This window comes from Cygnus atratus, chromosome 1 (assembly GCF_013377495.2).
Source record: "Cygnus atratus isolate AKBS03 ecotype Queensland, Australia chromosome 1, CAtr_DNAZoo_HiC_assembly, whole genome shotgun sequence".
NCBI lineage: Eukaryota > Metazoa > Chordata > Aves > Anseriformes > Anatidae > Cygnus > Cygnus atratus.
Genome location: NC_066362.1, coordinates 24,354,103 through 24,381,571, shown reverse-complemented (window position 1 = coordinate 24,381,571; position 27,469 = coordinate 24,354,103). Strand labels below are relative to the sequence as shown.

The following is a 27,469-nucleotide window of genomic DNA, read 5'->3' as shown; positions in this document are numbered from 1 at the left end:
GGCTTTTAATGATGGTTGCTCAGCTTAGTCAAACTGAGAGTGCCTCAGGGCACAAGCACTGATAGAAATTGGGTAACTTAGGGGACTTCTGATGAAAATTTGGGAACCTATGAACTCTAGCACAGATCGGTCTCTTGAGCTTGATTAACTGTGTTTCAATTAGCTGCACCATAGGTATGTACTGGGGAGATTTTGTCGCAACAGCTTTCAGACTCACTTTGGCAGCTGATAACTTAGTGCAAGAAATTCCATGTGTCATTAATTTGGTTATGGCTGTCCAATTCCTAGTAGTCTGAACAGGGAAGATTCTTGTCAGAAAATTTTTACTCTAGAGTAATTCAGTAATTAAAAGTGTATTGTTTAAGATAACAAGATAACATTTACATTTCAGATAACATGTTTAGGGTAGCATAAATTTCTCTTGAGCATAAAATTGATACTTTCCACCAAGAAGGAAAAGGAAAGAAGAGGAAGTAGTAGATAGAGTTTCACAGAATGAAACTAATCTTGAAACTAATCTGCTTGTATAGAAGGCATCCACAAATCTAGAACTGTTTGGATTGCTGAGTCCTTGGGAATACTTGCTACTAAAGACACTCATGTGCATCCGTTCCTCTCTTGGAACTGGATGATTACCTTTAAGTGAATGGTAGCATGTTATCTTTGTAGCAGAAAGTCATTGCTCCTTAGCACGGGGAAGAGTCTAATGGTTAGATAACATTAATGTGTCAGGAATACCATGTGTTCCTCTTGCTCCTGCCATAATTGCTTCCCATCTAAAATAGATAAATGAACCAAGAAGCATACCTTTAATTTGTCCTGTTGTGCTATACTATGAAAGATATCTTCCTACTTGAATGGCTTACTTAGTGAAAAGTATAAAAGGACTAAGCTGGCAAGTGATAAAAAGTACCCTACATTTGATCCCTGGGTAACAATGTGAAGAAAGAAAGTAAACGGCTCTTCTGATCCCCTTCTACCTTTTATGTGTAGAAATGAAAGGAAAATATTTTTCTCCTCGCAGAAAAAAAAAAAAAAAAAGAGAGAGAGAGAGAGAGAAAGAAAAATAATGGCACAAATTTTCATGGAAATTTATTATTCTGTGCCATAGCACAGAAAGCCATAGATAGATAGAAAAAAAAAAAAGTACTAAGCCATTAAATAGCTTAGTGAATTTAAAAGAATAATGATATGAAAACTGAAATCCTGACTGTGAACTTTTGTCTCGGAGGGAGTAGGTTAAGATATAGTTTCTATTTGTTTCTCAGTACCAAGCTGTACAATGAATTAACTCTTAGTTTCAGAAGTTTTATCACCCCAGGACTCATGAAGGGACAAGAACTGGCTGACTGAGATGTGAGACTGTGACTGCCCAAAGATGTGTGAATTAATTGCAGGCCTCCTGAAGCAGTTAATGCTGCTTTCATCCCCATTACAAACATAGTTTCCAGTGTAGGGTAGAATGGAAAAACTGAGATTAAATGCTATTATTGGACAGTGAGTTCCCCATCTGAGGTGAGTTACACCTACTTCTCAATAGCTTTTAACGTTACACTATTAAGAATAATTACTCAGCATTGAAAGTAGCTCTGAAAGTTCTTAATTCTGAAAGATTTTTAAAACCTGGTTAGGCCTTTTTTATATCTGCAGAGGTGAAAATAGATTTGCACATCACATTTGTGGAAAAAGTTCTTGGAAGAAGTATCTACCACGTAATTTACATAATGCTATTATCACATCAGGTCTGGGTAGAACCTCACTTACTGGAAGAGGTGGTAAGAAGTGTTTCTGAGGATGTGATAGTCTCAAAAAGAGAATAATCACATAGAAGTGTTATTTAAATTTAGCATGGAATATTATCAGAGGAAGAGTCATAAACTCACTGACATTGCTATGGTAGTTCTGAAAGAATCTGCTGTTGTGTCTGTGGAAAAAAAATGGAAACATAATGGTAATTCTGAAATTATACTAAGTCCAAATAAAGTAACGCCATTAGTGCAGGAATTTTTGTGGAATGTCAAGAGTGGACTGTTTTTTATCTTCTTGACACTTACAGGTTTTCTGTACTTTAAAAAATATTCAGGTTGCATCCCTAGTCAAAAAAGTTGGTTTTGAAAACCCATATCAAAACAAAACTCAAGGCAGCTTTACCAACACCAGCATTACAGGCTGCCTTCATCAGTGATTCATCAAGTTAAGTGATCTGTCTCCATCTCAGTGATTTAGAATTAGAAAAAAAACATAACATGGCTTAAAATGGACAGATACAGAATGGTATTTTTGTGTGTATGAAGCTCATATCCTCTAGCATAAAAAATTATGTTTCATGTGTATTTTTATATCTCTCTCAAAATAATACATTGCTATTATTATTGACAAAAGTGACTAATTTTTTTTTTTTAATCATGCTGGTTGCCTAGCTACAACACCTTGTTACAGTGCATTCCAGCGAGTACATAGTGGTTGCTTTAAAAACTTGGTGCTCCTTAAGTTTTTCAGAAGGATTTTCTTTTATTTGTGGGGAGGTATGTGGAGGGGGAAGGCAATTTTTGCAATTGCAGTCAAACTCATTGCTTATGAACTAGAATTGGCTTTCTAAAGTCAAAAATGATACATTAAAAATCTCTGAAGGTAAACACACATACAGCTTTAGTTCTGTGTGAGAAATCCATATGGCTGAATATAATACTCTAAAGCAAATGCCTGCCCACCACTTCCTCTTATCCTTACCATTATGCAAGCATAATAAATATTGAAGTTCCCATAGAAGTATGATACCAAATCCTGCGAAAAGATTGTAAAAAGAAATCACACTTTTCTATGGTATTATGTTCTTCTGGAGATATGTGAGAGCTTTGTTATAAAAATTGAAGCTCTATACAAATAAGAACCTGGGGAGAAAAAAAAAGAAAAAGAAAAAAAAAAAAGAATTTCATCTATGTGGTTTTGGACATTAGGGTAATTTATCTGCTGGCAGCTGCTGGGACTGACTGAGCAGTGATGTAATCCAGTATTCTTTTATATTTGTCTTGCTTTGGTTTGTTTCTATCCTTGCTTTTCAGGATCATTTAATTTATACTTTAAAGTTGAGATAGATGCCTTTTTGCTGTTCAAGGGTAATCCCAGGGTAAATGCCAACCTTCTTCATGGCATTTCATGGAAATTTTGCATCCAATGTTCCACAAGTCTTATTTAGCAGTCTTTTTTTTTTTTTTATGTATGCACTGCTGATCTGACCAAAAGCCCAGAGAACCTACTAGTGATTTTTTTTTTTTATACTTCAGTAGGTTTTGGATCAGAACCTATGACTGTGGCCTTTCTTAGATGTATTATTCTTGTAGACTGGCTAGTAATGACAGAATTTATTTCCTTGGTGATAGCAACATAGTAATGCACACGGTTGGTAACAGCAAAAAGTGCCTCTGTGACACACCACCACAGTACATTTCCTGAAAGTAAGCAAACCCCTTATTAACATTTAATGTTAATTAAATGGAGAGAGGGAGGGAAAAAAGGGAGGAGGGAAAGAAAAGAAGGGAAGAAGAAAAGAGGAAAAGAAGGAGGTAGATGAGGGGAAGGAGGGAAGCCATGCCATAACCAAAGAAAAAATGAGACAGTATTGATATTCTCAGTGAAATCCAGCATTGTTAGAACTGCTAATGTGTTGAAAAGCTGAGAAGGAAATGGCATGATATCTTTTAAAATTCATTGCTGCATTTTGTTTCTGTACTGAGTGCCTGGTTTTGACACCCAAGATCATTTCTAAAATGCAGCGGATTCTACCTTGTAGTAATGAGCAGAGAAGAGCAAAAACTTTCATAGAGCAATTCATTAGACTTAGATGGTGATACTGCACTCTGGTAAAAATGAGGTTTCTTGCTGAAGATGGGTTTCATTGTGCTCATCTCCTGGGACTACATCAACTATCACTTATCAGACAGATGCTGAATGCTGCACTTGAAGTAGATTATTGCTTCCTCTTCCTTTGCTTTAGCCGATGGTCCTTTAAAGTGCATTTTTATGGTCTGTTTAAAGTCAGTGCAGGCTTTGACTCTGCAATTTCTGTCATACTCCGCCATCCCATTTCAAATAGAGTGGTGCTTGTAGGATATGGGGCAGAGGGAGAAACCTCCATAAGCTCCAGTTATGCCCCTCTTCAGCAATATAAAGACAATACAATCCACATGTTCTCTGTTCAGTTTATGTAAATTTGGGAGTAAACTTCAGTTCCACTTCCAGGAAGCACAGCTGAACTCTGATGGGGCTGTATGGTGTTGGAAAGACAGTTGCCTTTACCTTGCAAATCAGGGAGGTGGTGGAGGACTAAGTGTCTGTCCCATTTTATACGTCCTTCCTTGCCAGCAGTGTGCCCAGCTGTTCAGGAACAGGTGAGGAGTCCTTTCCCTAGGGGGAACCAAACAGGCCTTGGACATTGCCATGACACAAAATTGGCAGCTAATTCTATGATGTACAACATGAAAAGAAATGCAGCTGTATGGTATATGAAATTCAGTCAGAGGCTGTTTTCCTCAGTGCTGGCCAAAAAGACTTTTTCCTATTTCTTAGTGTAATAGTGAGTCAGCTCCACGTATTCCAGATCTGTTTTCAGCTCTGTTTTTTTGAGATCTTGGAATGATCTCTGTCACTCAGAACTGCTGTATACAGTTTCATGATCTTACGTATCACTAAAGATAAAGGAAATCATTCCTACTACCTAAATTCCTTGGAGAAAGGTTTAGAAGTATTCAGGTTTTCCAGATAGGGCTTCACATATTGTCAAAAATGGGAAAAAAGAAAAGAGAAAAAAAAAAAAAAAACAGGAGGAAGAACATGTTTCCTTTTTACTGGGCATTTTCCTATACCAAATTTCCTTCCTTTATATTCACTTGAAAGATATGAAAGATATAGCTTAGATCTTAACACTATTATCTATGAAAATTACTTGGCAAGTTTTCATTTTATATTGCTACTTGATTCTCTGGCAGTACTTGTATGCAAATTCAAGAGAAAAGGGGTGAGAATAATAGAAAAGAGGTATCTTAAAATGTTGATTGGGTTTCTCACATAATCCTTCTTCTAGTCTAAACAGCAATCCCATACTGCAAATGGAGCATCAGTGATAATCTGTATTTCTCTGGCATAGAAGTGTTTGATTATATATTTTCTAATTAGCCGGCAATGGCCAGATACATCAGGGAATGAAAGGAGAAGATGAACAGCAAACAGTTGCTATATTGAAAGAAAGCTGTCCATTGGCATTCATCCTCCTACACATTTTGCTCAGTAATTCACTTAGGCTGACTATGAATCATTATCAGATTGACTCCCAGGAAGAAAAATCACCAGGCAGCCACTGTATTTATAATACTGATTACAGTTTTCTGTTGTATCTCAAGAACTGTAGTTTATTCTATCTGATTTATTTTTTTTCATGTGGGAATGAAAAGGATTAAAAAAAAATCTCAGCTGTTTTTTTAGCTATTTTATTAAGCAGAGTCTCAGTGACCAAAGAGGAAGCACGAAAATCATATTCAAATAAGACAAAAGATAAAAGAAGTACACGATATACTGTCTTCTTGTGTGCATATGCATGCAATGCACACAGTGTATTGGAATACAATGTAGGTGATACTAAGCTGATACTTAGATACAAAAATGACAAATAAGACATTAAACAAAATAATAGATTAGACATTTTGATTTTCCTGAATTCATCTAGTTGCAAAACAAATAGGATTTGTTGTTGACTATGTTTTCTTCATATGAAATGTTAAATCCTACAGTTGGGAAATGTATGTAGGGAAATGTATTGCATTCATTGCTCTGTCAATATAGGTGCAACAAAAAAAAAAAAGAAATCTATAGAATAAATATACTTGACTTCTCATCTGAAAGCAAGTTAGTTTCTTAGTGTTGAACTTTGATCATTTAAATACTATTAAAGTTTTTAAAGTGACCAGCCAGTTAATCTGTGAGCTGTCTTTAACATAACCAGTGTAATTACCTTCATTTTTGAACACTTGACCTAGACATTCGCAAGCAATCCGCAAGGCATCTTGTAAAATCTACGTGCAATTAAATGCTGAGACAGGCGTGAAAATTGTCTAAGCCTAAAACTGGAAACCAAAACTTCTTCTCTGACATAATAAGTAATTTCACCCCTTAAAGTATGAACTTTTTCAGTCTGAACAATTTATATAGACTTGATGAGACTCATCATGAACAGGGCTGTGGGAGTAATTAGGGCTTTTTTGGAGGGACAAAAAAAAAACTACAAAACACAAAAATCCTTAAAATAAAGATCAAGGTGAAACAGGAATGTTGTTTTCTACTTGGTAATATGTAAAACTAAAACCTTCTATGTTTTATTGACCAAGATGTTTCTCCAGAGAGCTATGGTTACATCCAAAGATTAGTATTGGCAGTACTTCTCTCTTGGCCAGTGGTGCGGCTCTTCACACACTCATCCAGAATGTGCATTGAAATCACTTTCCTACTTTTGGAGGATTAGAAACGGCATTGTGCAACTTCTGGTAACAAGCTAAGTCCATTACCTTTAGTGATATGAGGCATACTGTGGTTTGTTGATCTCTGTTGTGGCTGGCAGGCAGCTCAGTGCCACGCAGGCAATCACTCCCGAGGTGGGATGGGAGAGAGAATCAGAGAGGTAAAAGTGCAAGAACTCATAGGTTGAGATAAAGACAGTTCAGTAGGTACAGCAAAAGCCGTGCACACAAGCAATACAGGACAAAAAATCCATTCACTACTTCTCATAAGCAGGCAGGTGTTCCACCACTTAAGGAAAGCAGGGCTCATTGCGCGTAATGGTTTCTTGGGAAGACAAACGCCATCACTCCGAACACGTCCCCCCTCCTCCTTCTTTAGCCCTACTTTTACTGCTGAGCACGACAACATAAGGCATGGGACATCCCTTTGGCCAACCTGGGCCAGCTGTTCTGGCTGTGTCCCTTCTCAGCTCCTTGTGTACCCCCAGCCTCCTCTCTGTCAAGGCAGCACAAGAAGCTGAAAAGTCCTTGGCTCTGTGTAAGCACCGCTCTGCAACAACCAAAACATCAATGCGTCATCACCACTATTTTCATCAAAAATCCAAAACACACTATTGTGTGAGCCTCTGTCAAGAAAATGAGCTCTGTCCCTGACAAAATCATGACAATCTCCATCTCTTATATTGATCCAGTTTGGATGCTCTATCTAAACAGTGAAGCAGCAGCAAAGAGGAAAAAAGAATAGTTCTACATTTTGGTGTTCTTATTTCTCATATCTTACAATAAAATGTGTTTGCTTAAAAAAAAGAAAAAAAAAAACTTGGAATCACTCAGCTCTTCAAAGTGGTAAGTCAATGACTTTTGATAAGGCAGATCCATTCTGTCCACACAAAAGGTAAATCCTTCACCTTCCATAAATGTCCAACAATACATATTTTAAAAAGTAATGACATCATTGCAAAAGCTGATGAAAAATGGAGAGGAAGAAAATAAGGAGAGGTTAAAAAATCTCTCTTTTCTGTTGCCTTTCATCTATAACATAAATGCTAGGGTTCACATCAGTTTAAATGTTGAAATAATAAATAAGGTAGAAGCAAAGGAAAACCTTAATCACACCTGTGATTTTTTCTTTCCTACCTGTTATTTTACTCAGGCTGTATTGTCAGTTCCAGAGACAACATTTATACTCTGTGCCTGATAAGAATTGTGTTGTGATCTAAAACTAAGTTATTATATTGTATTCCTCTTTCTATCAGTAGATATCTAACAGTAATGATGTTAACCTTTTTGTGTTTCAGAGTTTGGGTTTATGAAGTAAGTATGGCTTTTCACCTTAGCAAATGTTTAAAGCATTTCTTTTTCTGTAACTGTCATTGAAGCTAAAGCTTCTTACAGTCTCTGAGGACATACATGCTTAGGAGTATGTCCATTCACAAGAAACACAATCCTAATAAGAGCTAAGAATGCAAACGCTGTGATGTCAAAACAAGAGTTACTAAAAAGAAGTGCTGGCAAATAAATTTTTCCAAGCAAAACATATATCCTCACTAATAAAATTTTATGATATTTAATATTAAGATATTAATTCTATAAAGCCCAAGGTTTATTTTTAACATCCCACTTCTTCAGAAGCTGTAGCCATATTCAGTATGAAGAGGAAAAGCAGAGTATTTGTTTCATGTGCTTAGAATTCCATTCATTTGGTTCAAGGTTTAAGTTTTAAGTTCTCTCTGTATAGGGATATTTTCAATTGATTTAAAAGGACTATTTTGCATAAATTCTATATTACATGCAGGCAGCATTGCTACATGGTAGTAAACAGCAGAACTCATCATGAAGGCTTACAGCTCACCAGACAGGCACATAGTAGCATGTCAATATGCTGAGAAACCCCTCTCCTGGCAAGCTGCTGGGAGGACCACAGCCCACTCAATTTCACAGCTATCTTCAGCCCTGCTCAGTTGTTCTGTTTACATAGGATGCAGACACACAGAGAAATGTTTGACAGATGTTTTTCTTTCAAGTATTGTTACAGAAGACTGAGCTGCAGTAACGCCTTCTGGTCCAGATCTTCCAAAAGCTGCAGGAGATAGAAGTGGAGCACAAAATGAGAATTGCATGTTCATTGCAGGAATTGGCTCAGGAGGCTAGGGATGAGGAGCAGAGACGAGTATGAACATTTCCTAGAAAGAAAGAGCAAGCAAGTTTTCGTTGGACATTTTGCCTTGGGAAAAATGGTAAAGGTTATGGTACAGGCAGTCTTCTATTAACTTGTCATCTGCTAAGTTCAGGCTCATTTTCATTCACAGTGAATTGTCAGTTACTTCTTCAGAGCTGACAGCTTTGACAAACATTACTTCCTCTGTGCACTCTTCACATTACATCATGCACATTTTTATTCTCAGATTTCCTTCTGAGCAAGGAACAGTTTGGAGAAATTCATTTTCAAAGCTCAGTTTCAACAATATTTTTCAAAATGGCTGGCACTGCTTTGATTTATGGTTTCCATCATAACACCTACAGTAAAACAATCTGCTCGTGTTTAAAAACATTTGGTTCTTTTGCTTTTACTTTGCTTTTCTGCAAGGCATGTAAACCACAGCAGTTCCACCACCTGCTGCCTACACTGGGTGCATTTACATCAGCATTTTAGATTAGATGAGGATTGGACTTCTGAAGCAAATCTCCTGGTGGTTCCCCACTTGCCAGGCTTTGATTCCCAAGGCAGAATTGTCTGAGAGTGCATGACATGGATTCATCTCTACTGTTATTAAACAGGAGATGTGCTGCAACAATACATCGAATGTACTTCATCTGCCAATGGACATTCAGTTCATGGGGCTAGACAAAGCTAGGCTGAGGTAAAAACCTTCTGAAAGACATGGTGTGGACATCCAGTCCTCAACCCCAAATGTTTGACTATATAAATCCACTCACTTGCTAATGCAGACAAGCATTATCTGCTCCAACATTAGACATATATTTTACTGTTCATATATAATTTGAACCATCACAACTGAGCTCCAGTTCCTTCTGAAATTCCCCATGTTCCTGCTCCAGAATGGAGCCTGTCATTGATTTCCTTTACATTTAATTCCATATCCTTTACATTTAATTCCATGGCTTTTGATCAATGCTACAATTTCTCAGCAACTACTGAGTAAGAGTGGTTTTTCACTTGACAGAAAAAATGTACACAGATCTCATTCCTCATTACTAATCTCAGTATCATTTTTTCCTATGAAAAAGCTCCCATATTGCCTATGTTTTTGAGTGTGGAGGTCACTTGTATTTCTGCAGCTGTAAGCAATAATAATATCTGCTGGACCAGAAAGAAGAAAACCAATTAAAAGTTGTAATGCACCTATTCAAATTTGCGAGCAGGAGCATTAATTTGGGGCATTTAGTTTATTTGTCTTAGCTAGAAGACTTATCTCTCGTCCTCTACAACCGTGAGATACTTTTCATTTATCCTTGGGTGATTTCAGCTATCCTTCATACAAACATAATAGATTTATTTGCCATGTGTATTAGTGAGTGTATGGCAATACATAATTACATGAAAATCACTGTTCTAAAGTTCTGGGGGGGGGGGGGGGGGAGTGTTGGCATAAGTATTCAGATTTGCCCTAAGATTTCACTAACAATAAGTTCCTTCTGAAAAGAGAATCTTTGTGTTATAATCTCTTGACTGAATTGCCATTGTGCCTACATATAAAAAGAAGCATAACATTTTCAAATATTTTTAGGAAGCTCATCTCACAGCTTTCAGGCCTTGCTGGGAAACAGGAACTAATGTTCTTCATCTCACCAAGCCTTTCAACTTCCTTCATTTCTTTCTGGCAATACTTACAAAAAGCTTCACTTCCAGAATGAAAGAAGAATCTTCCTCAGCTGAACCACAACATCACTGTAGTGCCTACAGCTGGCATCCTACCTAACTCCGAGTGCCCTGGCTCAGGATGCTGTGATGGATTACAGTGTTGGCACAACACTGTCTTCTGGGATGAGCTAAGATTACTAATGTTATCATTAGCTTCATGCTAGGGATTTGTTATATTATACGCTGATGCTCAAATAACAACTACCAAGGCAAAGAATTTACATTCTACATAGCAAAGCAGAAACATGAAATATGAAACTAGGAAACTTAGAAGGAAATGACAGTTTCTCTAATTTTTATGTATGTGTTTGAATTGAACTTGATAGTGGATAGAAGGAAATTTAAAGGGAAGATTCAAATCTGGGATATTTACATTCATCAGAAGGTTCTAGGAGGTTTCTGGAGAGCGTGGGAGATAGCTTCCTGACGCAGCTGGTCAGTGAACCTACCAGGGGTGGTGCCCCGCTAGACCTTCTCTTCACAAACAGAGAAGGACTGGTGGGAGATGTGGTGGTCGGAAACTGTCTTGGACAGAGTGACCACGAAATGGTAGAGTTCTCTATTCTTGGCGAGGCCAGGAAGGGGACCAGTAAAACTGCTGTCTTGGACTTCCGGAGGGCTGACTTTGAGCTGCTCAGGACGCTGGTTGGCCGAGTCCCTTGGGAGGCGGTTCTGAAGGGCAGAGGAGTCCAAGAAGGATGGGCGCTCCTCAAGAAGGAAATCGTGATGGCACAGGAGCGGTCCGTCCCCACGTGCCCAAAGACGAGCCGGCGTGGAAGAAGACCGGCCTGGCTCAACAGAGAGTTGCGGCCTGTGCTTAGCAGAAAAAAGAGGGTTTATAATCTTTGGAAAAAAGGGCGGGCCACTGAGGAGGACTACAAGGATGTAGCGAGGCTGTGCAGGGAGAAAATTAGAAAGGCCAAAGCTCATCTGGAGCTCAACCTGGCTACTGCCGTTAAAGACAACAAAAAATCCTTTTACAAATATGTCAACGCGAAATGGAGGACTAAGGAGAATCTCCATCCTTTACTGGATGCGAGGGGAAACCTAGTTACTAAGGATGAGGAAAAGGCTGAGGTGCTTAATGTCGCTTTTGCCTCAGTCTTTAGCGGCAATACCGGTTGTTCTCTGGATACCCAGTGCCCTGAGCTGGCGGAAGGGGATGGGGAGCAGGATGTGGCCTTCGCTATTCATGAGGAAATGGTTGGCGACCTGCTAAGGAGCTTGGATGTGCGCAAGTCGATGGGGCCGGATGGGATGCACCCGAGGGTACTGAAAGAACTGGCGGAGGAGCTGGCCGAGCCGCTTTCCGTCATTTATCGGCAGTCCTGGCTATCGGGGGAGGTCCCAGTTGACTGGCGGCTAGCCAATGTGACGCCCATCTATAAGAAGGGCCGGAGGGCAGACCCAGGGAACTATAGGTCTGTCAGTTTGACCTCAGTGCCAGGAAAGCTCATGGAGCAGATTATCTTGAGGGTCATCACGCGGCACTTGCAGGGCAAGCAGGCGATCAGGCCCAGTCAGCATGGGTTTATGAAAGGCAGGTCCTGCTTGACGAACCTGATCTCCTTCTATGACAAAGTGACGCGCTTGGTGGATGAGGGAAGGGCTGTGGATGTGGTTTACCTTGACCTCAGTAAGGCTTTTGACACCGTTCCCCACAACATTCTCCTCAAGAAACTGGCTGCTCGGGGCTTAGACTGGCGTACGCTTCGCTGGGTTAGAAACTGGCTGGATAGCCGGGCCCAGAGAGTTGTGGTGAATGGAGTCAAATCTGGTTGGAGGCTGGTCACAAGTGGTGTCCCCCAGGGCTCGGTACTGGGGCCGGTCCTCTTTAATATCTTTATCGATGATCTGGATGAGGGCGTCCAGTGCACCCTCAGTAAGTTTGCAGATGACACCAAGCTAAGTGCGTGTGTCGATCTGCTCGAGGGCAGGAAGGCTCTGCAGGAGGATCTGGATAGGCTGGAGCGATGGGCTGAGGTCAACTGTATGAAGTTCAACAAGGCCAAGTGCCGGGTCCTGCACCTGGGGCACAACAACCCCAAGCAGAGCTACAGGCTGGGAGATGAGTGGCTGGAAAGCTGCCTGGCCGAGAAGGACCTGGGAGTATTGGTTGATAGTCGGCTGAATATGAGCCAGCAGTGTGCTCAGGTGGCCAAGAAGGCCAACAGCATCCTGGCTTGTATAAGAAGCAGTGTGGCCAGCAGGTCTAGGGAAGTGATTGTCCCCCTGTACTCGGCTCTGGTGAGGCCGCACCTCGAGTACTGTGTTCAGTTTTGGGCCCCTCGCTACAGGAAGGACATGGACGTGCTCGAGCGAGTCCAGAGAAGGGCGACCAAGCTGGTGAGGGGTCTGGAGAACAAGTCTTACGAGGAGCGGCTGAGGGAGCTGGGCTTGTTCAGCCTGGAGAAGAGGAGGCTCAGGGGCGACCTTATCGCTCTCTACAGTTACCTTAAAGGAGGCTGTAGCGAGGTGGGGGTTGGTCTGTTCTCCCACGTGCCTGGTGACAGGATGAGGGGGAATGGGCGAAAGTTGCGACAGGGGAGTTTTAGGTTGGATGTTAGGAAGTACTTCTTTACCGAAAGGGTTATTAAGCATTGGAACGGGCTGCCCAGGGAGGTGGTGGAGTCACCATCCCTGGAGGTCTTTAGAAGACGTTTAGATGTAGAGCTTAGCGATATGGTTTAGTGGAGTACTTAGTGTTAGGTCAGAGGTTGGACTAGGTGATCTTGAGGTCTCTTCCAACCTAGAAATCTGTGTCTGTGTCTGTGTCTGTATCAGAAGGAATGTGGGAGAAAGTATCCAAGTGGAGGGACAGAGGATGGTTTTCCATCAATTCTAGTGTCACTGGAGGAAGGAGCAGAATAAGGGAAATGCATGCTGAATAAAGATATAAGATGATGTGCTGAAGGAGAGATTGCACATTAGCCAGGGGACAGCGTATGTCAGTCGAAAGAGAACAGAGATCTTTACCTGTTGCACTGGGGCAACAGCCTCATGAAGTCATGAGCAAGCAAAAGAGGCAGCGAGCAGAGCTGGCAGCGTGGCCTAACTCCAAGGGTAGCTGTCGGCAGCCAGCCAGGCCCAAAATGGCAGAGCCATTCAGAGAGCCAGGGAGGCTCCAATGGGTTCGCAGCAGCTTGGAAGATCACCAAGTTGGCTGAAAGCAGACCTAGAAACAAAGGACTGTCTGCAAGGATGCATAGGGCAAGCTGAGAATGGTTATTTCTCTCCTGTCTGACCCTGTTTGGAGGCTTTGCTGTTTAAAAAGTTAATTATTTTAGTTTATACTGATATAAAATTGGCTTTCTTGGGTTTAAAGGCCTTCAATATTTTTTAGAAAATTAATTATAAATGACCTGAATATGCTCTTCTCCAAGATTAGCTTTACTTGGACTCAGAATTTTGTAAAGGAAGCTTTTGAGAGAGAAAGTGAAATATTACTCACTCTTTTCATATTAAATGCACATTAGAAATCAGGATATTACATTATTTGTCCAGGTGATAAACTGTAGCTCACAGCTGATACTCAAGAGAGGCATTACTTGAGGAGGCCTCAGCAGCCGAGCAGTGTGCCCTTCCCAAAGGACCACTGCTCACTCTGTACAGGGCTGTAATCCCCACCTGCAGGAAATTCAGCTTCATAACACTATCACTAAAATTCTTTTTGGTTTGCTTGGCCATTGTGCCTAGCAGTTTCTTCTGTTCCCGTTTGAAAGAAGCAGATGGGTTTATGTGCCATCTGACCCCTGGTACTTCTGATGTGGCAAGGTGATATTGGTAACTCACATGACTCAATACTTGTTGAATAATTTAGCTCAGGTTTGTTTCTAGGTAGCTAGCTATCCAGACGAGCATCTTGTATTACTGCCTATTGTCATGGTTACTGGCTGCATCTCTTCTCCCCTCACTGAGTTTTCTGAGTGCAATACGAGGGCTGTCCTTGCCTGGGGTACAATACAGCAAATCTTCCACTGACAGACTTGGATGTACCACAGCAGCCTGTAAATGAGCACTGGCTCATTTCAGCATGTCTAATAGAATTTAAATGTGTGCATTGGATGCAATAATATTAGCTCTTAACTACTAGTAAGTGGGAAGCTAACTGAAGCAGTTATTTTTCCTTAGGTCTGCACAGTCAACCCTTGATTTTAATTAGCCCCTTCAAGTGTTATCAGAATTTCCTGTCAGGAAAAAAAAATATATATATTTGTATATATTTAAATGCATATACAGCCAAAATATTGTATAACTTATATTACTATATTATATAATCAAAAGATTATTAGGGCAGCTGCTAACCCCTCACACTGGGCTGTACAGTACTTGATCATTTGTTATGGAACATAAGTCTTTGGTGAAATTTGAGGATATGCTGTCCATGTCCATGTCGTCCATGTCTAAACTGTACCATGTTGTACCATGTCTCAAATGCCATGCCAGCCCCTGTTCCCTAGAGGAGGCACCCTGCTGCAACACAGGACCTCCTGGCAGCTGCAGAGGGTGGTGGCTGGAGTCCTTTTGCATGGTCCGCCACAGACAAAGTCAGGCCTTACTGCCAGGCTGTCTAGGCAGAGCATCACTAACCTTTTACCTTTTGCCGAGTAAAATCACTTTTCATTTTTCCTTCTGTGTAAGGATTACTTTAAAGATATTATGGTTTCATTTATTTTAAAATGTTATTGGTTGTTGACTTCTTTTGTGCAGGAGGAATGCTGGTGACATTCATATGATGAAAGTTTTTTGGAAAGGAGGATTTCGCAGTAACTCCCAAATTCTTTTTGAATGCCAGTTTCTTTCATCTTAAAGCTTATTTCTTTCCTGTTTTATTTACTATTTCTGTATGTCATGTTTGAGGTGTTTTTCTTGTTTCCTGCTTTCCCTGGAAATTCATAATCATTTGAGTATAATATCTAAAATCGTTAAAATGTGACATAATTCTTGAAGGTACAATGCAAATGTAGTTGTGTTGAATACTGCTACAGATCAGATGAGGGCTAAGAAGGGAAAGTATTCTGATCACAGATTGCAAACTGTATTTTAAATTTCCTACATTACAATATATGGATGCCAATTTAAGTTTTAAATGTTTTTACTGCAATGTTTTGATTTCTAGGGACTTTGAACCAAAAGAATTGGGGAAAGAAATATTCAGCCTGCAATGGTGCCAAACAATCTCCTATTAATATAGATGAAGATCTTACCCAAGTAAATGTGAATCTGAAGAAACTTAAATTCCATGGATGGGAAAAGGAAACTTCGGAAGATACTTTCATTCACAACACAGGCAAAACAGGTAAAAAAATCAAACTTCATTTTTGGAGTTTAAGGAGGTCAGCAAAGGAGGTCAGCAAAGGAGGCCAGCCAAGGACTTTTAATGAAACTTTTTCATTTTACTTTTCCTTAGCCTTTGCATTCTGAATTTATCCATCAAATATCAATAATAATAAAAAAACAGGTGATAACTGTAACCAAGCATAATAGAGAAATCACTAAAACACAAATGGAAATAATGTGCACAGACAGATAGAGTCAAAGCAATCACAGCATCACTATCATCCCATCACGAGCATTTCACTGAAGCTAAACAGTAATTTAGTGCTTTCTAAAAAATAATGATAGTTATTACTACATGTCTAGAATCTTCAGTGAGTATACAGATTTTTTATATATTTTTTTTAAAGTATGAATAAATTACCTACTCATCTGGAAGTACTTCATGGACGAGTTGTAGTTTCAAAAAACTGAGGGTGGGATTAATCACATTTATATGTAGACACCTATGTAGACACTTGCATCTGAATTACTCACTTCAACTCCCTTCTTACAGTCAAAAAAGAGAAATAGATGCTTTTAATGTCCGATTTGTCTTACCTACCTTAAAAATAAATTTTAGGAAGGGATGATTTATGCCTACCAGGGCCTATTTCTCCCAGCTGTAAAATAAGCTTATGGTGGCATTTACATTGTCAAACGAATATTCTTGCAACCACTTTGTTGTATAAGTCCAGAATAGCAGTAACCAAGAGCTGCTTCTTGGAAACACTGTTTCTTGTTGCAGGCATAGGCATGAAGAAAGGTGTCTCTTAACAACTGTCTCTGAGCCTTAAATAGATCCTGTGAGATGCGTTGACCAACCATTTTATTTTATTTTATTTTATTTTTATTTTATTTTATTTTATTTTATTTTATTTTTATTTTTATTTTATTTTATTATTTTATTTTATTTTATTTTATTTTAATTTTATTATTTTATTTTATTTTATTTTATTTTATTTATTTTATTTTATTTTCATAGAATGATAGAAAGGCTTAGGTTGGAAGGGACTTTAAAGATCACCTAGTTCCAACTCCCCTGCCCTCCCCATGCCACCCAGTAGATCTGCTTGCCCAGGGCCTCATCCAGCCTGGTCTTGAACACGTCCGGGGATGGGGCATCCACAGCTTCTCTGGGCAGCCTGTTCCAGTGCCTCACCACCCTCTGAGTGAAGAATTTCCTCCTAACACCTAATCTAAATCTACCCTCTTTTAGTTTAAAACCTTTCCCCCTTGTCCTGTCACTATCTGCCCGTGTAAAAAGTCAGTCTCCATCTTTTTTTATAAGCTTCCTCTAAGTATTGAAAGGCCCCAATGACGTGTCCCTGGAGCCTTGTCTTCTCCAGCCTGAACAACCTCAGCTCTCTCAACCTTTCTTCATAGGAGAGGTGCTCCGGCCCTCTGATCATCTTTGTGGCCCTCCTCTGCTAGGGGCCACAGACCTGGATGCCTCACAAGGACAGAGCAGAGGGGGACAATCACCTCCCTCGACATCCTGGCCACTCCTCTGTTGATGCAGCCCAGGACGCAGTTGGCCTTTTGGGCTGCAAGCATGCACTGCTGTCTCATGTCGAGCTTTTTGTCCACCAGAACCCCCAAGTCCTTCTCAGCATGGCAGCTCTCAATGAGTTCTTCTCCCAGTCTGTGCTCATGTCTGGGATTGCCCCAATCCAGGTGCAGCACATTGTACTTAGACATGTTAGAATCTGATTAGGTTCACATGGGCCCACTTTTTTAGCTTTTCTAGGTTCCTTTGGATGGCATCCTTTCATTCTGTTGTATCAACTCATAGAATCATATAATCACTGAGGTTGGAAAAGACCTCCAAGACCATCTGGTCCAACTGCACCACTCAGCTTGGTGTCATCTGAAAACTTGCTGAGGGTGCACTCAATCCCACTGTTCATGTTACTGATAGACATTAAACAGCACATTAAACATCACCAGTCCCAAGACACACCCCTGAGGGACACCACTTATCACTGGCCTCCACCTGGACACAGAGCCATTGACCACCAGTGTCTGGTTATGGCCGTCCAGACATTTCCTTATGCACCAAATAGTCCACACTTCAAATACATATCTCTCCAATTTATAGATCTGGATGACATCCCTTTACTCTCCCCAGGCCACATGTCCCATCTTCTAAATCTTGCACATTTCCTTCTTACAACTCAGTTGGTCCAACAGGTCCACAGATCCTTGCTCAGCCACGTTGATTTCCTACCTTCCTTGATTGACATGAGGATGGAGAGTTTTTGCTCTCTAAGAAAAGTGTCCTTAAAGAGTTTCCAGCTCTGATCAGTTCCTCTGTCCCTAAGGACAGTTTCATGAAGAATCTCATCCACTAATTCTTTAAACGTCTGGAAGTTTGCTCTTCTAAACTTCAGGGCTCTGACTTTGCTCTTTGCCAGGCCCATATTCCTTGAGATTACAAACTCAACCAGGGTATGGTCACTGCAGCCCAGACTGTCTCCAGTCTTGACCTCTTTAATGAGTTTCATCCACACTGGTGAGCAACAGGTCCAGTAAAGCTTATCCTCTGGTTGGTTTGTCTAATACCTGGACCAGGCAGTTATCCTCAGTGCACTCCAGGAGTCTTCTGGATTGCTTATAACCTGCTGTGTAGATTTCCAGCGGAAATCCAGGTGGTTGAAATCCCCCACTGGGATGAGAGCCTGCAAGCAAGAAGCTTCTTGCAACTGAAGCAAGAAGGCCTCATCAACAGGCTCCCTTTGATCAGGCAGCCTGTAGTAGACTCTGACCACAAGGTGTCCTTTATTGATCCAGTCCTTAATTTTTACCCCAAGCTCTCAACCTGCTCATGGCTGTTTCTGAGGCAGCTCTCCACAATCTATCCATTTCTTAACATAAAGGGAAATCTAATATTTCTTAACATGAATATTTCTTAACATTCATAACACCCCCAGCCCCTCCTTCCCTGCCTCTTTCTTCTGAAAATCTTGCAGTGTTCCAGTTGTGTGATTCATCCCACCATCTTTCCATGATAGCAATTGGGTCATAGTTTTCTTATTGCACCCTGGATTCCAGCTTCTCCTTGTTTCCCATACTGCATACATTAGAGTAGAGGCACTTCAGATGGGCCGCTGGCTACATCACATTTTTAGAGGAGCCCTCCCTGATTCACAGATATTTCCCTGTTGCTTCCTAAAGTGTAGGTGTTTCCTGATTCTTCTCTGTCACTCAGAAGTACATCCCCTTCTCCCCCTGAATATAGTTTAAAGCTTTGCTAATAAGTCCGGACAGCTTGCTGCCCAGAATGCTCTTGCCCCACCTGGTCAGGTGTGCCCCTTCTGGTGTCAATATGCCTGGTCTCTCAAAGGTGTGTCCAAGACTGTAGAACCCAAAAACCTGAGTGTGGCACCAGCTACACAGCCAGTCATTCACCTGATCTGTTCATCTCCTTTTTTTGGGGTCCCCGTCTCCAGCTAGGAGGACAGAGAACACTACCTGCACTCCTGATTCCTTCAACATCTTTCCAAGGGATATAAAGTCTCTATTGATACTTCAGACATATTTCCTTGTTGCAGACTCATTTGACCCTACATGAAAGAATAGAAATGGGTGGTAGTCCTCTGACTTTACCAGTCTTGGTAGCCTTTTTCTGATACTGTAAATATTCGTCCATGGCAGGCAGCAAACCTCACTGGAGAGATTGTCCAGATGGCAAATGGGTGCTTCAGTGCCTCTCAGCAAGGAATCTCCAATTGCTAACACCCTTCACGCTTTTTTGGTGGCACTCATTCTAATACAGGTGGTTGGTTGGTCCAACTTTGTGCAGTTGTCCTTTCCTGGGTCTTGACCATTACTCACACGCTCTCCTTTTTCCAGCCCCAGACCATCATATCTGTTGCATAGGGGCATCTCGGTGACAAGGAGGAGGACTCTTCCTCCTGCTCCAAGCACAGATGAGGGTCAGTCTTCCTGGTATTGTGAGTCAGTCAGGTCTGTCAGTTCAGGGTTGGAAGCCAGCTTACCTACCCCTTGCCAGGACTTGAGGCCTGGCTGTCACTCAGCCCATGTCAGCACATGATACCATGCATCAATCTCTCACTCAGATTCCTGGATACTACACGTGGATACTACCTGGATACTACAGTGAGCTCCTCTCACAACAGAGCAATGTGCTCTACAAGTTCATCCAGCTGGGCACCCTTGCACCCACGACACCCACCTCTGCCTTCAGGCCACAGGGGGGCTTCCAGATTCTGGAAATCCCTGCAACTGATGGTCTGGGCAGCTCTTTTGGTCCTCGGGAGGTCTGTTTGGGTGTTTTTGGTGTTCTTGTTTCTGTTTGTTTATGAATTATAATTTCTGTTCTTGGCCCCATCATATAATGCCTACATACTGCTCAGCAAATTACTTACTTCCCTTTGCCTTACTACCTGAGATAAATAGTGATAGTGAAATAGATTTTTTAAAGTCCAATTCAGTGATGTGAGTTCTTCCTCCTCTGCAGCAATTCAGATATTATAAAAAGAACTGCTGAACTCTGCAGTTAAAATTGTCTTCAAGGTCTTTAGGAGAGGGATGTAATGAAACGGAATGTCATTAGTTCTGTTTTAGCAAGAGGTCAAAAAATTCACAGCCTCTGCAGGTGGAAAAGCCAAATGTGTGGCTTTGGTCTATTCCATCCTGTTAATTCCTTCCAGCAGACAAATGTTCAGTCCCATGTGCAGTTTGTATACAGCTCTGTCCAGCTGAGGACGTGTCATCACTTCCTCCTGGAGAAGGCTACCCCACAGCTAAGGGGTCTCACAGACAGGACAGACCTCCTGGTAACTGGCCATACTTTTTTTTTTTTTTTCATGTGTTGCCTTATGATTGGTATCTAGAATTATGATCATAATGAGTTGTTTCATTTTTTCCTTTTTGTTAAAAATATTGATGCTTTTAGGAAGCTATATATTTTAGGATTTTCTTCTCTTGGAAGGTCAGGCTGGTGGCTAAGCCAGCGTTTCTGTGCTGCTTAACATGATTGTGTGGCTAGTTTTCAGACACAGACAAATAGTACACTTCAATAGACTGTTTTATGAATTACAGCATGAAATGAAACATATTTCTCCAAGTTAATAATGAATTAACACACTTCTTACTTTAAATAACCAGATTCCTGACAAGCTGCTTATGAAATATAGGAAAAGAATCATATCATATTTACGTTTTAGCACCTATACTGAAATATGAGAGTCACAGATGCCTTGTCTGCCCTTTATATTGACACTTCTGTGGTGTTTTTTTTCCTCTCTCTCTTTTTTCAGTGGAAATTAACCTGACAAATGATTATTATGTAAGTGGAGGTGGCTTAGACACTGTATTCAAAGCAAGCAAGATCAGTTTTCACTGGGGAAAATGCAATGCATCATCGGACGGATCAGAACATAGTTTGGAAGGACAAAAATTTCCTCTTGAGGTAAAGTACAGAATATATTTTGAGGATTTGTGATTCTGCAAAAAGTAACATTGTTTACTAAACACCTTTGTTCATCACTTAATTAAAGTCTACTTGCGAATTTAATCATCACTTCAATCCACATTAGTAATATTTAAATGATGCATCTGAGAACAGCATTGTGAGGCGTTAGTCCATTGAGGGTGTCTAAGCTGTGCATTTTTTACACATCCTTTAAGATGACATTGGGAGCTGCTTCTACTAATCTATCAAAGTTTAAAACCCTACAAGTTTGGCTTATCTTACTCCAAGTTGTGGTTTATTTAAGGTGGAAATGGATTTTTCAAAGCTGGGGCTTTGCTGAGAGCTCATGAGAGCCAAGAGCTGCTTGTCCCGTGGAGAAGCATGGCTATCCTGCCAGGTTGGAGGGGGAGTTGAGGCAGTATGCCAGGAGCCAGTATGTGAGAGCTGGTCCTGTGTGGCCCTGGCTGTTTTGACAGAAGATCTTGCAGTGGTGTGGGGATGGGAGGAAGCAAGGAGCAGCTCTGCATTCCCTGAAAACATTCTGCAGACCAGCTTTCAATCCTCAGTGTTGTGATATGATCGTTTTTTCAGCTAAAAAGGCACAGTTGTGGCAGGCAACCGAGCTGCTCCACACTTCAGACACTTTGGATTTCTGTGTCAGAGCAAAGCAGTAGGGCCAAGGTTGTCCTATTTTCCATGAAGAGCTGTGAGCCAGGAACTTTCCTTGGGAAATGTTTTTTTTTACCTCGCAGCTATTTAAAAGTTCCCATTCACACCCCACCTGTCCCACCAAGAGATCTAAGAGAGAATTCACCTCTATCACCACCACAAGAAAAGCCACCATGAGCAGGAGACTCTCCCTTCCTGTCAGTGACATGGCAATGGAAAAGATTTCCCAACTGTACCTGAAGAGATAGAGGAAGAGATGTAAATCCAATGCCCATGACAGCAAATGTGGTCACAGAATACCTGGAAAACTTTTTTTTTTACCACATTTCTCTACACTTACTGCAAGGCAGATGCAGAAGAGACACTTTGCCTTTACTTTGTGATTTAAGACTGATTTCAAGATTCATCTCACCTGAGTATTCTAGGTTAGATATCCATTATCAGCTAGTTATCTAGGCTTGCTCTATTGTCCATGGAGAATATGCTCCTTGATATGCTCTACTCCTACAGACTTAGTGGTTTTCTGCTATAGATCTTTTTTAGATAGGTAACAGCTGATTAATTCTATTAATTAATTCTCTTGAACATTTTTTTCACACACTAGGCATATAAATAACTAAATTAATTTTATCTTTTATATAAGTAATGTATTTTAATACATTTTATTTGCAGATGCAAATCTACTGCTATGATGCAGATCAATTTACAAATTTCGAAGAGGCAATTAAAGGAAATGGAAAGCTAAGAGCTTTATCAATTCTGTTTGAGGTAAACAAAATACATCGTTGTGTCATTAAGCAAGCTTTGAAACAGCAGATGTTCAATCTGAATTTAATGGGTTCCGATGTGTGATCACTGAGTTAAAAATTTGCATATATTTTTCTAATTTATTTTTGCAAAAAAGCAAATGGGCAAATATGTTTGCACTCCCTTAGCTTTTGTATAATTTTGTTGGTAAACTGCAACCTTCAATTTTTTTCATGAAGTCTGTGCTGTAAAAAATGCAATTTCTTTTTAACAGATTGGACTAGAAGATAATCCGGATTATATTCCAATCATTAATGGAGTAGATAGTGTTAGTCGTTTTGGTAAGTCTGCTGCCATGTTTTATTGCATACTGTTAGACTAAGTTCAATTTCAGCATAATTATGAAACTTTACAGGCATTCAGGAGCACAGTTCTCAAGAGCTCAGACATTTATTTTTTTTAAGAAATGACATAAATCATCCATTTAGTTTACTACAAGAGATTATTTGTAAGAACATCAGTTACTGTAAATGAATAAATATAACTATCACAAAGAATTTGCAACTTTTAAAATGCTAGCTGAAGAGAAAAGTCTGATTTTTTCCTCAAACTTTCTTAGGCATAGATTACCGGAGTATTATATGTGGCTGGAAGCCAAATAGCGCTGTTTTACCCATCCAAGATGTGTCTTACAAACATTGAATATTGTATGAACATTAATATTCAGTAGACTTAGTGGGGACAAATGCTTTTTTTTCAGTAGCTGCTATGCAAATTTGAAATAATTTGATTATATTACATTTGTACTAGTATTATTTATACCATCTGTTGGCTCTTCAATGTTGTAGAATTCCTTATGGTTTTACACTAAAGCACATGGACTTCAGGGCAGTGCATGAAGAGATCTGAACTCTGTTTCTAATTCTGTTACATAGTGGCTTCACAGAAGAATAAACTCAAATGACTACTGTCCTGAATAGGTTTATTTTCTTGCTCCATGAATGGTCACAACCCTAAGAAAATAGCTAACATTGCCTCAGTTTTCCTACATGTAACGGTACTTGAGCTTTGCAAAGACCTTTAATATTGATGGGTTGGAAGTTGTTAAAGACTCTTAATGCCACTATTTTAAAAGCTTTCAAAAGCATGACAGTAAAATTGAGATCGTTTTTCTCCAGAAAACAAACACTGTTCAATGAATATAAAAGGGTGTAACTTCTGTAAATTACGAAGACAGAGGAGGGGGACATATAAAGCTGTTAAGATTCACTATATTTGTGTGCCATCTTCTGTGAAACACAAAGGAGAATGAGTAATACATCAAGGCAGATACTGTCCTACAGCCTTGGATGGGAGCTGTAAATTATCAGCAGCAAGATTCAAGATACAGCCACTACATGGCATTTCAACAATGAGCAGAATATGGTTTTCTTGAATAGAGTGCAAATGAGCTCTGAAAATTCAGGTCACAAGTAAATCAAGTTGTTCATCGTGAAGAAAAATGAACAGCATACGATCTGTCCTTGTCTGCAATATATATGAACTGTCCTTGTCAGTCACATCTGTATTGTATGCATTTGAATCCCAGCAGCTGAGTTCTCAAGTTGTACAAAGGACTCCTATTCCTTCTGGACACACTCTTTGTTTCTTATAATCCTTTGTGGGTGTTTGATTTTAAAATCTAGATTGTCAATCACATTCAAAAGGCATTTTAAAATCCAAAGTTGAAAAATCTATAGCAGGATTCTTACTACAAATGAGAAGTTTCATGTCCCCAAGCCTTTATCTAACATGGACTGGCCATTTATTTTTACTGAAGAAAAAATGCATCAACTAAACATTTATCAGGTAACAATGATAGCTACTGTCTGAAGGTAGCTAACATGTTGACAAGAGGAATAGAAGGATGTGCTTTGCTTGGCAGTGCTAAATGTTTCCCTTTCATTATATGTGGATAAGAGAGAGGGGAAGAACTACCTTTTAAACCTTAACTCTGTGAAATAGTCACTGTACAAAATAAAAACTGTTAATGTGACTCACTGTTCTCACCAAATTTGTAAAGAATTATGAAGACAAGGACAGGTCAGAAATCCACCCAGGCTCTAGAAGTAATATATCTGTAAAACCACAAGATAATGCACAATCTGAATATTCATTAAATATTCATATTTATCAAAGAGGAAGAAATTTAAAATCAGTTACTTTAGATTGAAATAAAATATATAAGCATCCACAGTACTCCAAGGTGTGAAAAACAAGTATTATTTTGGATACACCGGTCAGTAAAGCAGATCATTGATAATTGTCACAAACTGAAAAATTCTGCCTTGAGGAAAGCAGTACCATTTCTGCCAATTTCTGTTGCTGGACCCTACTGTCATAACAGCACAAACTAACCTTTCTGTAGATGAACTCTCACCAATTCTTCACTCATGCTCCCAGCTGACAAGGTAGCAGATAAAGTGGTGACCTGAAAGAGGTGATATTATTTTCACAGAACAATAAACAGAAAGGTCATACTCTCCTGCAAGATGTCTGTGCATCCTTTTCTGCATTATGTAAATCTGTTATTGCCGCCATTTTAAAATCCCCTGATCCAATAAATTTCTGCTTCTGCAGACATGAGCAATACAACTCACAGACCTGTCACAGCAACAGTTCCATTGGCAGAGATTTTCTGTGGAGGTTAAGATCCTTTGAGAAACTCAACAATTTGACCGAAGTTGATAGACCAAATACAAAGATTTAACATATTTTCTCTTTGAAATTTATGGGTGAGACAAAAATTTGGAATCTCAGACATTTACTAGGAACGTTAGATGAACAAGTTTTTATGAGCAAATATAATGGTTACTTTATTTATTACTGGAGTAACCCATTAGAACTTCCCCAAATAAACAACTTTGTTATTGAACAATATTTATTCAAGATAAATAGAAAAGGTCCAGCAATTTGTTTGTTTGCTAGTCTCTGGAGATCAGATTTTGAATAATCTCAAAATTAGCTTGTTTCCATAATGACAACTCTTTTCAAGAGTGTGATTTCTATTTATTCATTGCTTCTGCAGTATTTTAATGATCTGACTTTTAAAAATGAGTTGTCTTTTCCTTTTCTTTCAGGAAAACAGGCTGCCTTGGAACCATTTATTTTGCTGAACCTTTTGCCAAATGCAACAGACAAATATTACACTTATAATGGGTCTCTATCAACTCCTCCCTGCTCTGAAACAGTTGAATGGATTGTGTTCAAAGATACCATTAGTATTTCTGAGGACCAGGTAATTTAAGTAATGTATTAAAATGAAACAATTTTACACGGTAACAGAGAAAAGCAGTTAGCATGTATACGGTAAAAGCTCGTGTCATTCATTACCAATTCATTACCAGCCCAACAACCTGGCATTTCTTTTCTCTAATTTAAAATTTTTCATACAACTTAAGTGTGTTATCTTTTTTTTTTTTTTTTCTTTTTTTTTTTTTCTGTCTGGACTTCTGGTCCAGAGAAAACAAAATACTCCTTCAATATTCCCCTGGCCAACTGGTAGGCAGAGCATGTCCAAAAGCAGAATGATTGAGAAGTGCAAGTGGAGTAAATCAGCAGATATACTGCTGGAACAGACCAGCAAAATTTCATTGTCATTGGAGAGAACTCAACAGGGACAGTTTGCCCAATGCCTTTTTCTCAGGGCTTTTGCCTGTTAGAATAATGTGGTTAATTTGTTATAACTTCTGATATTTTTTATCACCTCTTCTAGTTAGCTGTATTCTGTGAAGTTCTTACAATGCAGCAGTCTGGCTATGTTATGCTGATGGACTACCTGCAAAACAACTTTCGAGAGCAGCAATATAAGTTCTTTGGGCAAGTGTTTTCCTCATACACTGGACAAGAAGAAATTCATGAAGCAGGTATTTACTGAATAGTCATTCCTCTCTTCACAGGTTGAAAGACAATTTTCAGTAAAAGATTCATCCTAGTATGAAAATACTCATTTTAAATTGTGTAGAAAGTAGGACACTGCATTATTATTCAGAAATGTATCACTTCAGAGAAAAAAAACTACCGATCATAAAACATGTCAGATTAAATGGAGTGGAAAATTAAATGCTTGTCTCAACCAAACATTCAGTGAAGATCACATCAGTTCAAGCTTTCTTGCACTGCCCTTTTAATGCATTTCAGACCTAAACAGCTGCTTTTTCAGGGGTTGCAAGAGGATTTCATTTTACAAACCCATTTGATTCTTAGTTGTGTAATGTGGATGCTTTTTCAACAGAAGTTGGACTGAAGTCACCAAATTCATTTCACATAGGTACCAAGAAAATGATAAATGAAGAGAATCCCAAAAGCCAGATTCTGGTCTCTTTTATACCTAAAATTCCAGCAGGGGCTGGAATAGATCTCCAGCTTCCCATTAATTGTATTTTGCCGCTCTGAGACTTATATAAATAAATAAATAAATAAATAAATAAATAATCCAGTTGAATATCTCTGACTTCAGACTAGAAGAGACTCAAAAACTTTCTTTCTTGTAGTCTCTGTACTCAGATTTTCAAAACCTTAATATCAGAGCAGAAGTCTTTCATTAAATAAGTTGATACATGACCTCCTGGCTTTTCCCAAGCTCTCAAGAGGGGAATGGGAGTAATCAGGACCAAAGTACCTCAGTGTTACTAAGACTGTCTGAAAAAGGAAGGGAACAGCACAGGCAAGATAACAGATGAAAAGGCATTTGAAGAAGGGCAAGAGACACCAGCTTGGGAAGGAATCAGTGTGCAATAAGGTGCAGATGACTGTCATGCAGGAATACTGTTGGTCACTGCCGAAAGGAACAAGATAAGCATCAAAAGAATGAAAACAAAAGGGAGAAAAGCTTGTCTTTTCTTCGAAAAACATAGTTGGAAGAACAAC

At 39.7% G+C, this 27,469-nt stretch overlaps 1 protein-coding gene across 1 annotated transcript in view; it reads left to right on the top strand.

Moving 5' to 3' along the window:
- PTPRZ1 (protein tyrosine phosphatase receptor type Z1) overlaps positions 1–27,469 on the top strand; it is a 141,795-nt gene that overhangs the window by 62,363 nt on the left and 51,963 nt on the right. The window contains exons 3-8 of the mRNA XM_035559360.1: positions 15,509–15,688; positions 20,991–21,142; positions 22,487–22,582; positions 22,836–22,902; positions 25,681–25,838; positions 26,316–26,466. Of these exons, the coding sequence (XP_035415253.1) occupies positions 15,509–15,688; positions 20,991–21,142; positions 22,487–22,582; positions 22,836–22,902; positions 25,681–25,838; positions 26,316–26,466 (804 nt within the window). The remainder of the gene's footprint in view (positions 1–15,508; positions 15,689–20,990; positions 21,143–22,486; positions 22,583–22,835; positions 22,903–25,680; positions 25,839–26,315; positions 26,467–27,469) is intronic.